Raw genomic sequence first — 12,620 nt, 5'->3', positions numbered from 1 at the left:
GAACAGTTGAAGAAAAGGTGGTTGGTACTTTCCGGAGCAGAGTAGCAGAGGAGGCATGAATGGTCTTGGTTGGGACCGAGGAAATGGAGTTTATCTCTTGTGCAAAGTTTATCTTGCATTGCTTGCCAAGAGGTGATGCTGAATTTCGGGGTGTGCCCTGCAAACCAAATGGAAGAAGTCCAAGGGGGTTTAGGATTAATAGTCCTGATGGAATTCTAGGCACTCTTAAGCCTGAAATTTCCATCAGATTCTGGCTTCCATATCAGATAGGTCAAGACAGAGTCAGAGAAGAGACCAGAATCAATGACTTGCTTAAGATCAAGGAGATGTGGATGCACCTGAGTCATGTCCCACCACCCTTGAGATTTAGCGTTGTCAATGGTAGCCTTCAGAGGGATGAAATTAATGATGGGTTGGGAAGACTAAGGGTATTTTTTGTTACAAAATTGGGTCATGTTGAGATTTTATACGGCGTCAGCCCTTATTGTCCCGTATTTCTCAAAAAGTATTGTACGGACCACATCATGGGATGATCCAAACCGTCCATAAGATGGAACACAATGTAAATAGGTTGTTCCCCAAATATCATTTTCATAGGATATTCCTAGCCCTCCGATCCACAGAGGGTCCTTACAGTTCCTCTATAGATCTGAGGGATGGAATGATCCTATGGAAATGATTTTTGGGGAACAGCCTAATTAAGTTGTGTTCCATCTTATGGACGGTTTGGATCATCCTATGATATGGTACGTACAATACTTTTTTGGAAAATAAGGGACTATAAGGGCTTACACCATATAAAATCTCATGTCTACATAACCCATCCATTAAAGCAGGTGAACAATTCAAGGAGAAATGTGGAAATAGGAAAATAAGAGACATGAGAAAGAGTTACGCTATGTTTCTTTACATCCTTTATGTTTCTTTACATCAAAAGAAATGGAGCATAGAGCATGGCGGTGCATGAGTTGGCTAATGAGCTGACCTTGCATATTACACACTGATTAGGGAGATAAATCTGCAATTATTCTTCAATTAACTAGTGACATCTCATATTTGAACATCTGTCAAGGCACAGTGGTGCATTACCTGCCTTATGAGTTTACCTCATACATGAATCTTTAACTATAAGGTCTCAACTCATTGTCTTCTTTCTCCCTCTTAGGTCCAGTGATTCTTGTGCCGGCTCATTTTCTGGTCATATTTTGTGCTTCAACCCAATGTGATAGCTTCTAGCTAGTTAAGTGGAAAAGATGGTAGCACTCCCTCTTCCTTGAGATGATGTGATCCTTCTCTTTTGCGCACCTTCTTTTTTTAATTCTGTGATCCTTCTCTTTTGCCTTTGTTTAGTCGTGATACCAGCGAGTTCCGAATTTAAATTTTGTTGAAAAGCTAAAAAGTATCTTGTTTAAGCTCGGGCTTTATTATGAGGATTGAGGTGGTTCGCAAACTATGCTAGTGGCCAACTAATCATAGAAGGTGATTCATCAACCGATAAACTAGCAAAAGAAGGTGCACAAAAGAGAGGAGATGATCATCGTTTAGCCGGACCGGGCAATGGAGATCAGGGGGAGTGATGGGGTGAGAGAAGGATTAAGATCTTAGGGACCGCTGCCCATCACGAAGAGGACATTGGGAGCGGGACGTGTGAAACAACCAATTACTCCGAAAGCTCAAGTTGTTAGAGATGTTGTTAATTAATATTTTATACCTTAACTCTCTCCCCCCACAAGTGTGGCCCCTCTTTTTAGGGTTGGCCTACATGTTACACATGTGGCCCCTCTTTTTGAGTTGGCCGTTGCATGTGGATTTTTTAATATCAAAGAGTTTTGAACCCAATACCTACACCATGTGAAACAACCAATTGCTCCAAAAGGCTTAAGCATTGGGAGTAATTGGTCGTTTGACAGGATGCACACATACAGGCAAGGGATACTGTAATTGTGGTTACAATAGTGGGAAATATGAAGTAATTCCGTTATAGTTCATCAATAAATCGTTGTCTCTCAAAAAAAAAATCATGTTTAAGCTCGGATGATATAAACATACACCAGAGTGATTGCATACAGCATGCTTTGTGCTGTCTGTCTCGGACCAAACAAGCCAGCGGATGACATCTCTCTCGCTCTCTCTCTCAAAAATTTCGGACTGATTTTTATGAGATCCACCATTTCATTTTTTTTCTCAATGCTACAAGGTTTTATGTCGCTCTCTCCCACCCTCCCTATGTGTGTGGCTGGCAACAGAAAAGGTCGGCAGACACAAGTTAAACATGTCTACGACTAACATTGAGTTGAAGCCTGAAGGCATCCAAAACAGCTGATTGTTTCCAGGTCAACGTAATCGTAGCATTATTGATGGATCAGGACTGCAGATATGGTAGGTTGATCAAGAGATTAATATATTTCTTCTAAATTTTAAGCATGACTGGTATTGACAAGCCTAGTCAAAACTTATGGCTCCAGATGGTTCCATTCCTTTATAAAGATGGCCTATGAATTTCTCCGAAGTAACAAAAACCTGTTGATAAACAATGCCTGCCAAACATTTAGATCATAACTCTGAAAAGTAAATAGGATTGCAGTTGTTTTGTAGAGGGGAATATAGAATGAAACAAACTGTTATTTATTTCTTTCCTTGAAAAGTTTGGAAGACTGCCAATGGGTGGAAGAGAATTCTCAGAAAATGTACAAAAAAGCTATGGCAGTGAGGAGAGTTGTTAGCAACACAGATACGAGGTTCACAGCGTTGTTGTCGAGGATGCTCAGACCTGATATCTTCCTCACCGTCGGCCCTGGTTTTCCCACCACCTTCACAACAACAACAAGAAAAATAGCATCTCAAAATTCTTTTCAAGTTAAAACACAAACATCACACTGAATCTTTTTTCAAGAAAAGAAAAACAACAATGACAGATCTATAAAAAATACTACAGTTTCAGTAGCGCTGGGCACATGGAATTGACAAATATCTCACACTGAGGTAATATAGGCAAAACTCAGTATTCTCATAGTATTATTTCTCAATAACAAAATCACTAAGTGCTACTATTAAACGTAGATTTTTGAACTCTCAATATTTTTATCTCTTACTTCAACACAACTAGAAATAATCAACCATTTAACCAGGCATCAGCCAAGTTGATAGTCATAGAAACTTTAGTCAAATATGCATCTGCACTTATCTAATGTGCTAAGCTCTTATTGGAAATTAGTTTTAACTTCAAAAATTAGTGAGTAAATAAAGCGTGATGGAGAGGGGTGCAAATAAGAAGCGGGGCTAGGGCAAGATCACCACATACCTGACCTGCCAAGACTTGAAGCACAACCCCATTAAACCCCATGCTAGGCTCTAAATGTACAGCCTAGACTTGGGCCACTAACATACAAGACAATCTGGCACAGGCCAGCCTATACTCATATTAACTATAATCAATTAATCATCGAAAAAGATACATATTTTCTCAATCTTTTCCATTATAGATAAATGATGAGAAAATGAAATTTTTTCATGGTTTGAACTTTGAAATATCTGGTTCGGGAATGACTTTTCCACCGATATCTTCAAAAAGAAAAAGAATAAGAAAACACAATTTATAATCCCAAAGTTGAACTCGAAGACATTAGCATCCCAGTATGAACCGTGTAGATTTTACTCATAAAAATGCAGATGAGAAGATAAAGTTTTAAACTTTGACTATTTGGGGCGTATAATAAGCAAATAAAATAAAGTAGGAAACTAGACTGTATATCTATTAAAATTCTTACTTCTAATTAAATTCATTTATTGCTTCCTCTTTCTATGTCAGCAAGAGGAGAGTGATGTTTTCCATTTATGAAACTAAATGTATATGTAATAGAGACAACCCGTGGGCTCTGTCTTCAGCGCCCACGTGCAACCCACCTTATGAGCATGAAGTGAGGCAACCCACCTTATGAGGCAACCCACCTAGGAGCACCCATGGGCTTTAAAGTTAGGGTCAAAACCAACCCATGGACTGAAGTTTAGAAGAACATGGACCTTTCAGCTCACTGACAGCCATAGGTGTGAAAGGGTGCTTCTTACCTTATTTCGCACAGTGCAAAATCCGCTGAATTGCATGGTTGCACCCAAAAGAGAGTCAATCACGCTTCCACATAGTCCCGCGAGTGCAGAGAGGGGTATTACCAGTAGTTGCTTTATAGCTACATCAGTAGCACATTTTGCTGTGAACAATCCAAATAGAACAAATGTCAGACCAACGACACCGCCTGCTGCTGCCGCTGCTAGAAGTCCTGTTGTTGTCACTCCGCCATTTGTACCCTTCTTAACCGGCTGATCAATGAGATTAAGAATAAAAATTAGACTCCTAGCACTTGAAAATCTTAAGCACGTGATCACCTTTGTCTACAAAACTGTTTAGAAATTAATAAAGAATTAAGTAAATCACATTTTGAATGATATCGGCACAGCTTTCAGAATATCAGGCTCTAGGCATTCTCATGAAAATATTATGGAAGCAGTGGTAGGGATAAACAATATTTTCAATGAACGAACAACATTTTAATGCATAGAATGGTATTTGAGCCGAATAGAAGAATGCTTCAGTAGGGCCTGACGTCATTGTAATACAATGCGGCATCCCCACTACATAATGAAGTCAGAGTGAATCCCACTTTTGATAGATCAAAACCGTCCACTTAATAGGTCTTGCTTTGGATCTCCTATGGCCCCAATAATCAAATCTTAGCATCTCATAATATGTAATTTTTGTTCTTGAAAGTGGTTGGCTAAAAAACTACAAAAAAGAAATGGTTTGCATTCAAAGACAAACAATACACATTATCGGATGTTATGATTGCATGATCAGGATGATTTTTGGGCCATAGGAGATCCAAAGCAAGGGGTATCAAATGAATTGCTCAGATCAATCAAAGGTGGGCCCACTATGTTGTAGTGGGGTGGCACAATGTATTACAATGAGGTCGTGCCCTACTAAAGCATTCCTCGGGTTACATATAGGTGAAACTGAGAATAGGATCTTTCGTTACTCTATAATGAAGTGGAAAATCCTCGTCAGTTTCTATAAACATTCCTCTTTGCTACAGAACATGCATATGTTTGCAAAAACTGAAGCAGTTAGGTGGTACTTAAACCATATTAAGTCAAGTAACTTTTAGTTCAATAATAGGACAATATTGGGCCTAGCTTGTGTCCAAGTGACCATGACATAATGCTTGCACAACCTTGGGTAATGTAAGACCGCAAAGCAAGTTAGTTACTCAATGTCATTATCTAGGCTATTGGACCAGGTGGCTGGGTCCATTCCCAGACACCTTAAGCCACATATGCCATAATGGACCTAGGGGCAACCAAACCATAGTAAAACCCCCTTTATCACTTCTCAAAATAGGCAAATGACCAAGCCTTTCACTCGTTGTCCATTAATCCCAAAAATACAAGACCTTTCAGATCTTTGCAAACATTGATCAGATTCATGATTAAGTACATGTCACCTTTCTCCGTGTTAACTAGACCGTGCCAACATTTGAGGAGCCTTGACACTCGACACAACAGACACTCCGAGACATATGGGTGATGTGTTTTGCTGGCAAAAAATGTAATGTATTGGCATAGTTGGTGAAATAATTATTTCTAATTGGTTGTTCCTGAGTATAAATTTTTCCCAAATGATATTGATTTGAATTAAATTGATTTTTTCTTCAAACTAAGTTTGTGTTTTTATTATTTTATCCTGCAATTTTTTCTAATTGCTAATTTATTTATTTTTGTATGGAGGTATTCCCATGCCTAGGTTCTAGAGGTAGTTGTGTCAGATGCTTAAGGACCACACCCATGCCACATCCATGCATAAAACTGCATTTTTTTCTTAGATAAAAGGAAAGGACTACAGGCTCGGGTACCATTAAAAAAAGGACTACATAGTGAGGTTTACAAACCCCCTAACTCAATAAAAACTTATTTCTTCTCCGTTCACTAACCAAACTATATAAAAGTAAGTCTCGTCTACAATGATATGCATTAAGATTAGGACAATATGGTCAGGGTATATGTAATTGTGAGCTGATATTGACACTCCCTAAATTTTGATATTCCACCGCATCTAGTTTGCCCCTTTCTATATAGGACTGGCTGGGACAGTATAGAATATAGATTGCTGACTAGTAATTTCTCTTTTAAGAAAGTTATTTCTTAAAAAGAAAAGTCAAAAAGTACAGCCAGCATCTGACACAAATACTCACTCCAGCAACACCCTCACCCACCAACAGTCATTTCGATAGTGCCCCCCTTCTACAAGTCGACCGCCTCCACTGCTGTGTAAAGCCACCAGTCTCCTCATCCCCAAGGGCCTCCCCTCAAACCCATAGGCAAACACTGATGACAACTTTGCAGCTTAGCAACTAGCTCTGTGAGGGGCACAAAGACAATGAAAGTGAAGAGGTTGAACCTGCGTTGGGGGAGGTGGGAGCTGCTACTTGGCTACTTCGCCATGATAACTATAAGCTACTTGGCTCGGAAACTCAAAATAGGTGATTCTTCTTCTCCGATATTGATCCTTTCCTTAATCTAGACTATACTTGGTCAATGGATGCCAAAATCTAGCAGCAGAACAGCTTGGTGATGAACAGGGACGTGCCTATCCAAACCAATCATGTCTGACCAGAACTGCCTATCCATCTGCCACCTGAATCCGTTTTATAGGCTTAAAATTATACATCCTGGACTCTCAACCATAGCTTGGTGCCAGAACTAAACAAAGATCAACTAAATTTTCAATCATATATTTTGATTTTTCTTTTCAAATTTTGTACACCACTAAAGGTCTCTCTAGCTCTTCCTTTAGATATCAGCTCAAATGGAAGAAGCGAAATGAAGTTCAAAATCTCTCACCCATTTATGGGAACATGAAAACCAGAATAGATTTCTCTGGTTCAAGTGCTGTCGTTGCATCTTCGATTGCAAATTTGGCATCCTCCCACCTATTGAATTTAGAACAAGAACTGTGGGTGATGAGAGATAAAGAAAAAGAGAAACACAACTTTGAGAAGATGATCTAATAAACTTCAGGAAAGAGGACAGCCCGGGCCGTGCCTGTATCAGTGGCATGTTTTGCGAAAACAACGGGAGCACGATCTCCTTCTCTGGACCAATCGGGATTTGTGGCTCCAATAAAGATTAAAGTGGTTTGTAAAGGATAGATATCATCTACCCTTGATTATCGAAGGCGATTCATCAAATGTCATATCGCAGGCAAGCGGCAAAGCGCGGGGACCATGGAATCTATCAAATATTATTGATGAAAGGGACCTGTGCAAAATCCTAAATCCAAAGTTCTTGTACATGAGAAGGTTCGCAAATGATTATGCTGATCGTCTTACAAAGGAGTGGGAGTGGCAGATCATGGAGGCTCAGGATCACTAATACTGACCGTTCTGCTTGGGTATCAAGGCGAAGTTGACTGTTGGTTGTACCATTGTCCTAATGTGGTGATTCCACTCTAAGTTGGTAGGTTAATCGGGTTAGCTGCCACATGGAAGCAGGTTTGTATTTCTTTCTGTGGTCTGGATTAACAGATTTAATGATGTAAATCTGCGGGACACCTTTTTCTTTCTGTGGTCTGGATTAACAGATTTAGTGATTAACAGATTCAGGCCCCTCTTCACGATGGACGTATCCTCTCACATGATATGCCAATTTCCCATCTGATTCTCGATCAACATCTCCAACAGACTACAAAAATCCAATTATGAATTGGACTCAAGTTACTTGAAGGCTTTGTCAATCTATTCATGATGTGTGTATTATCACCTAGTGAACTTGTATCTAATCATACTGTGTCTCCGTCTACAGCAAAGTAATACTATTGATCAACATTCCACGAAGAAACTGGAGAGGTCCAAATTCCATGAACGTGGGAACTTTAATAAAAGCAAAGCACAAAATAGTTCCCATACAAGGGAACTATTTGAATTCCAACTGCTTGAAAGGTCTCACTGTCACTGCAAGTGCAACAACAAGGCAAGCTCCACTTACACAACAATACACCCAATCTACGAATCTCACATACGACCAATGTTCATGATGAGTCGACAAGGGTGAATACAAAGATGAAGAAAGAAAAGCATCATATGCTGAGAAAAGTGCCGAACTCAAACTTTAGAACAATAATCTAAACAGAAAAAGTTGGCCACTGATTTCACAGAACAAACGAAGAATTTGATAAGAAATGAATGGTGATAGATGGGATGTCTGACAAACAAGAAGATTTCCTTATTATACTAAGTCTGTAAGAAGACAACATCAGCCATATGCGAACTTGAGGAAGTCTATATAGTGTTATCATTATTCCATTTATAATAATTCTTTTCTACATAATAGAAAATTTAAGAGTGTGAGGGATGGAAATACTACTGATTATAGGATTTTATGGAGCATTCATTTCAAAATGTCACCTTTCACCTTTCAACTGCTAAATGCAGGAGCATCACATCAAGAGTAAGGGTCAAGATAGACTAATGGCATTACATCAAAAAATGAAAAAGAAATGGCAATGTAATCTATCATATAGCTAGAGTCATTACTACTAGTAATCTAGACTCTCAAGGTAATGTAAAAAGTGCCATGTTCTTGTGCGGGTAATGAACTGAAAATAGCAGCAGTTGGAGACTAATAAATGGGCCATGCTTGCTAAGCAGAAAACCACAAGCTAAAACTAAAATGGAAATAGAGAAAATTAAATCAAAAGGGGGGAAATGCACGAATCAGGTAGTTCTGCTTATAATTACAATGTATAGAGATTTCCTAGACTGGAAAATTAACAGACCTATTTTTAAAACCAGGATAATCAATATATCTACCTTGAAGGTTGTGATCAGTCTAGGCTGTGAATTACTAAGCATCCCAATTTCAGATGACCAAGTGTCTCCATTGCAGCAGCAATACTGTCCAATAATTCCACCGATAAGGCTTGTTATAAGTGCCGACTCCTTTGAATCCAGGCACTTGTCTTGCCATCCCGTCAAATTTCCAACAATCACAACCAAAACAGCTGCAATTCCACTATTAGCAAGAACTTGTATCCTGTACAGAAGAAGGCAATCCCATCAAAAGAAAGTAAAAAGGACATTAGGTTCGAGTGATAAACAGTATAGATAGCAATCTCATGCGCTATCATTCTAAATATATTATCTATATAATCAATTTTTAAAAAATATATTAAAGTACATGCTGGAGGATTGTCAAAATAATCATGTAGGACACTTGCAGAAAAAATAAATCAGAACCATAATAGAAACTCAATTTTCTTTTTCAGAAAACAGCCCCATATTTTCGTACCAATATTAGTATAATGTTTGGATGCATTTGTGTGAATAAATTGTAAGATGAAGACTTTGGAGGAATTATGACCATCATTTAAAAGCTCCTCATTTAACATTTACTCGCCCAAGGTGACCCGGTTTTTGCCAAAAGTTCCTTTGACTCGCCCTAGTCCAATATAAATTCCTCATGAAAACCATTGACTTACAGAGTTGACTCAATTTTACCTTGGGTGATTCGTATCCGGCGGCGAGTATCTAAACACTTAGATGACTTACAAGGTTATCCGTAGGACAGAGACTAGATACTTTCTACTTTATTGACTTTGCTTAACAAATTTACATCTAGAATAGCCAGGAGGTGGTCAAAATCCATCCTAGGGGTATTTTGGTCATTGGAGCTTTTATTTATATATACCAATCTATTATGATTATGTGAAGCTAACGAATAAAATGGGTTTAGACTCGTCCATTCGAAATCTACCTACCACGCTTCTCTAACCTTTCTCTCTTTATCTCAAAGCATCTATTATTTACAGGAACAACATTGGTGATGATATCTAAAGTTTTTCATAAGAGCATTGAACTCAAAACATCAAAAGGATGCACTGCCCCATCATCATAATTTTCATTGCCACATTTGTCCACTTAAGTTCACTAGCAATCTCATGGCTGTACTAGAAACCTTGTGGCTATACGATAATTCATCAAAATCCTAAAATCTAATTTTAAATATCATTTCAACTATCATTCAAAAAAAAAAAAAAAAATTTCTCATGAAACGCCCACATAGCATCCTGGAATAGGGGCTAATCCTTCCTGCCTCTTGTGTTAACAATTATGTGCTTAATTAAACTAAGAGTCAATAACTTAAAATTTCATAAAGCAATGCACTTGAAATAGCCTTTTGATAGTGATACCAAGAATCAAATTAACAGTAAGGAAACTGATACGAGGGCACACAGGAAGAACCTCAGGACCGGGACGGCCACTCTCTGCACGTCCTGCTATTACTTTTCTATATGTAAAACGCGTATCACGTTTTCTTCAAGAAATTTACCATGTATAATGTCTATATTATAATCCTGTAGAATGTGTTTTAGGTTATCTTCACGAAATCTGCCTCCTACACTTTCATACACATAGCAAGTGTACGAGATGAACTTCTTGAAGGCATGGAACTTGAAAACCCTAAGGGGCTGTTTGGATACGCTGATATTAGAACCCGGGATTTCTTCAAAATTGTAGCTAAGAGACAAGAGAAGAAGAGGACCAGCCGTCATTTTTGACTTGTTTTTTACTACTCGACCTTCTTTCCATCAGCAAGAGAGTAGCAGCAGATCCTCCCATATTTCCAAGTTTTAGAAATCGTAGGATGCGAGAGAGATTTTTAAAACCTGAATTCCTCACTCAAAATCCAAGAAATGCTGTCAGGACAGCATACAACAGCTTGATCATGAACCCTCTTTGACACTGTTTTCAAACAAAAAACCTGTATTCTAAAAAACGGCCCCTAAGGCTCAGTTCACTTCTTTTCCCTGGTGCCGTTTTCCATTCCCTGGAAAACAGCCTTTTTTTCCCTGACAAGACAGAATTTCTGTGTTCACTTCTTTTCCAGGGAAAAATATTATCAGGTGTGAAATTTCTTATTTAAAAGCTGAAAATGACGCGGAAATTGACTTTTTCCCTGTTACTCGAGATTTGGTTAAATATATCAGAAAGAGGCTTTCCAAGGAAAATGAAACCTTTTCCTTGACAGTTTCCCTGGATTCCTTTTCCTTCTGCCATGTCACCTGGAAAGGAAAGGAAAGGAAAGCGAAATCCTTTCCTTTCCTTTCCGGGGAAAAGAAGTGAACAGAGCCTGAGAGTAATTACATGATCATTAAAGAAAGAAAAAAGAAAGAGAAAGCCTGTGAGATCCTAGAAACAAAATCGGTATCAAGAAAAAACAGATTCCTGAAGAACACAGAAACCCTAAGAGAGAAATCTCACCAATTCCGCTGCCCTCCCTCTTTGAACTCGGCATCAAAGCTTCGCTTCTTGTCCTCACCAACCTTTGTGAGCCTCGACGATGTGAAGAAAAAAACCAGCAACAGAGCTCCAAATCTGCAAAGATCCAAAAAAAAATAAATTAAAATTACAGTGTCAAAATGAAAACAAAAAGAAAGAAAAAGAAAACCTAAAAGTTCAAACTGACGGAGAAAAGAAGAGAAAAAACCTGTATCCTGCAGAAAAGTGGATCGCCATGACTAGAAACCCCATTAATGCTCCGGATAGATCGAGGGATTTGCGCTGGTAAGATGTGGCCGCGATTACAGATGAGATTATCAAAGAGATTACAGGTCGAATTGCGAGATTCTCCATTTTTTTTCTGAAAATCTCTCTCTTCTTCTTCTTCTTCTTCTTCTTCTTGTTGGGAGAGGGATTAGGGTTTTGAGACCAAAATTCTCAGATGATTCTCAACTGATAAAATGGTGGTGGCGTGCGCATTATAAATGGTCTCGGAGAATCGATCCCTTTCTATATTAAGGAAATTAAAATGAAAAAAACATTTAAAAAAAAACACACACACACACACAGTAGGCAGAGACTCAGACTGCTCGTTTTTTTTTTTTTTTTTAAATCATTTTACGGTAATGGAGGGAAGTGGGAGTCTGTGTTAGTCGTGACTTGTGGCTCCCAACCTTAATACATGGGCCCACAATATGAAACAGTTATCTGAACCCTCGATCTAATGTGTGGGGTCTTAGTTAGACATGGGCCCCATTGACTGTACCTATAGTTGGAGTATCGGAATAGCATTTCTCCTTCTTTCTTTCTTTTTTCTTAGGTCATTAAAAAATGCCACGTGTACGGTGCAGATGAATGACGAGTCAATGGAGGGGTCAAGATTGGCAGGAGTTGGTTGATTTCTCATTTGGTAGGCGGGAGCGGCAGACATTTGTTATTACAAGTCACGTGCGAGGTATAAATTATTGAGCTGAGACTTCTGTTGTTGGGAGTGGGACAATGGTGACAAGAAAAAAAGAACAACTTTGTAGAAAGTCACTTTTACGATCGACAAAAAAAAGGTAAATTTTGGGTCCTACCGGGGGCCATGTATGTAAGATCAAGACCGTGGATCATGAGATGAACTACATGATCTTGGTTCTGTCCTTAACTGACATTCCATGTGTAAGATAAATGATTACACAGATCAACGGTTTAGATTCTCTTGGTGAAACCCCAATTGAGGATTGATCATGGCTTAATAGATCAATGGCCTAGAACCATCGGATCCAGGTTTTCAATGCCATTTCGCTG

The 12,620-nt window shown here is 38.7% G+C and overlaps 1 protein-coding gene across 1 annotated transcript; it reads right to left on the bottom strand.

The window, feature by feature from the left end:
• Positions 1-2,604: 2,604 nt before the first annotated feature.
• On the bottom strand, positions 2,605-11,937 carry LOC143846972 (integral membrane protein (Protein of unknown function DUF92, transmembrane)). Its single transcript, XM_077355607.1, has 5 exons — positions 11,536-11,937; positions 11,310-11,423; positions 8,859-9,081; positions 4,066-4,314; positions 2,605-2,810 (listed from the first exon to the last, which is right to left on the bottom strand). Exons 1-5 carry the CDS (start codon positions 11,679-11,681, stop codon positions 2,679-2,681), a joined length of 864 nt encoding a protein of 287 aa, XP_077211722.1. The 5' UTR covers positions 11,682-11,937; the 3' UTR covers positions 2,605-2,678.
• Between the last annotated feature and the right edge of the window lie 683 nt (positions 11,938-12,620).

This window comes from Tasmannia lanceolata, unplaced genomic scaffold, assembly GCF_043159265.1.
Source record: "Tasmannia lanceolata isolate RefF3 unplaced genomic scaffold, GAP_Taslan_0.1 ptg000015l, whole genome shotgun sequence".
NCBI classification, from domain to species: domain Eukaryota; kingdom Viridiplantae; phylum Streptophyta; class Magnoliopsida; order Canellales; family Winteraceae; genus Tasmannia; species Tasmannia lanceolata.
This window is presented reverse-complemented; position numbering and strand designations above follow the sequence as displayed.

Excerpts from the sequence above, each read along its gene's own strand:
- LOC143846972 (XM_077355607.1), bottom strand. The coding sequence starts at position 11,681 with ATGGAGAATCTCGCAATTCGACCTGTAATCTCTTTGATAATCTCATCT. Across the intron at positions 4,315-8,858 it reads GACTGATCACAACCTTCAAG|CCGGTTAAGAAGGGTACAAA; the intron begins GTAGATATATTG and ends CTCATTGATCAG. Across the intron at positions 2,811-4,065 it reads TTTGCACTGTGCGAAATAAG|GTGGTGGGAAAACCAGGGCC; the intron begins GTAAGAAGCACC and ends GTTGTTGTGAAG.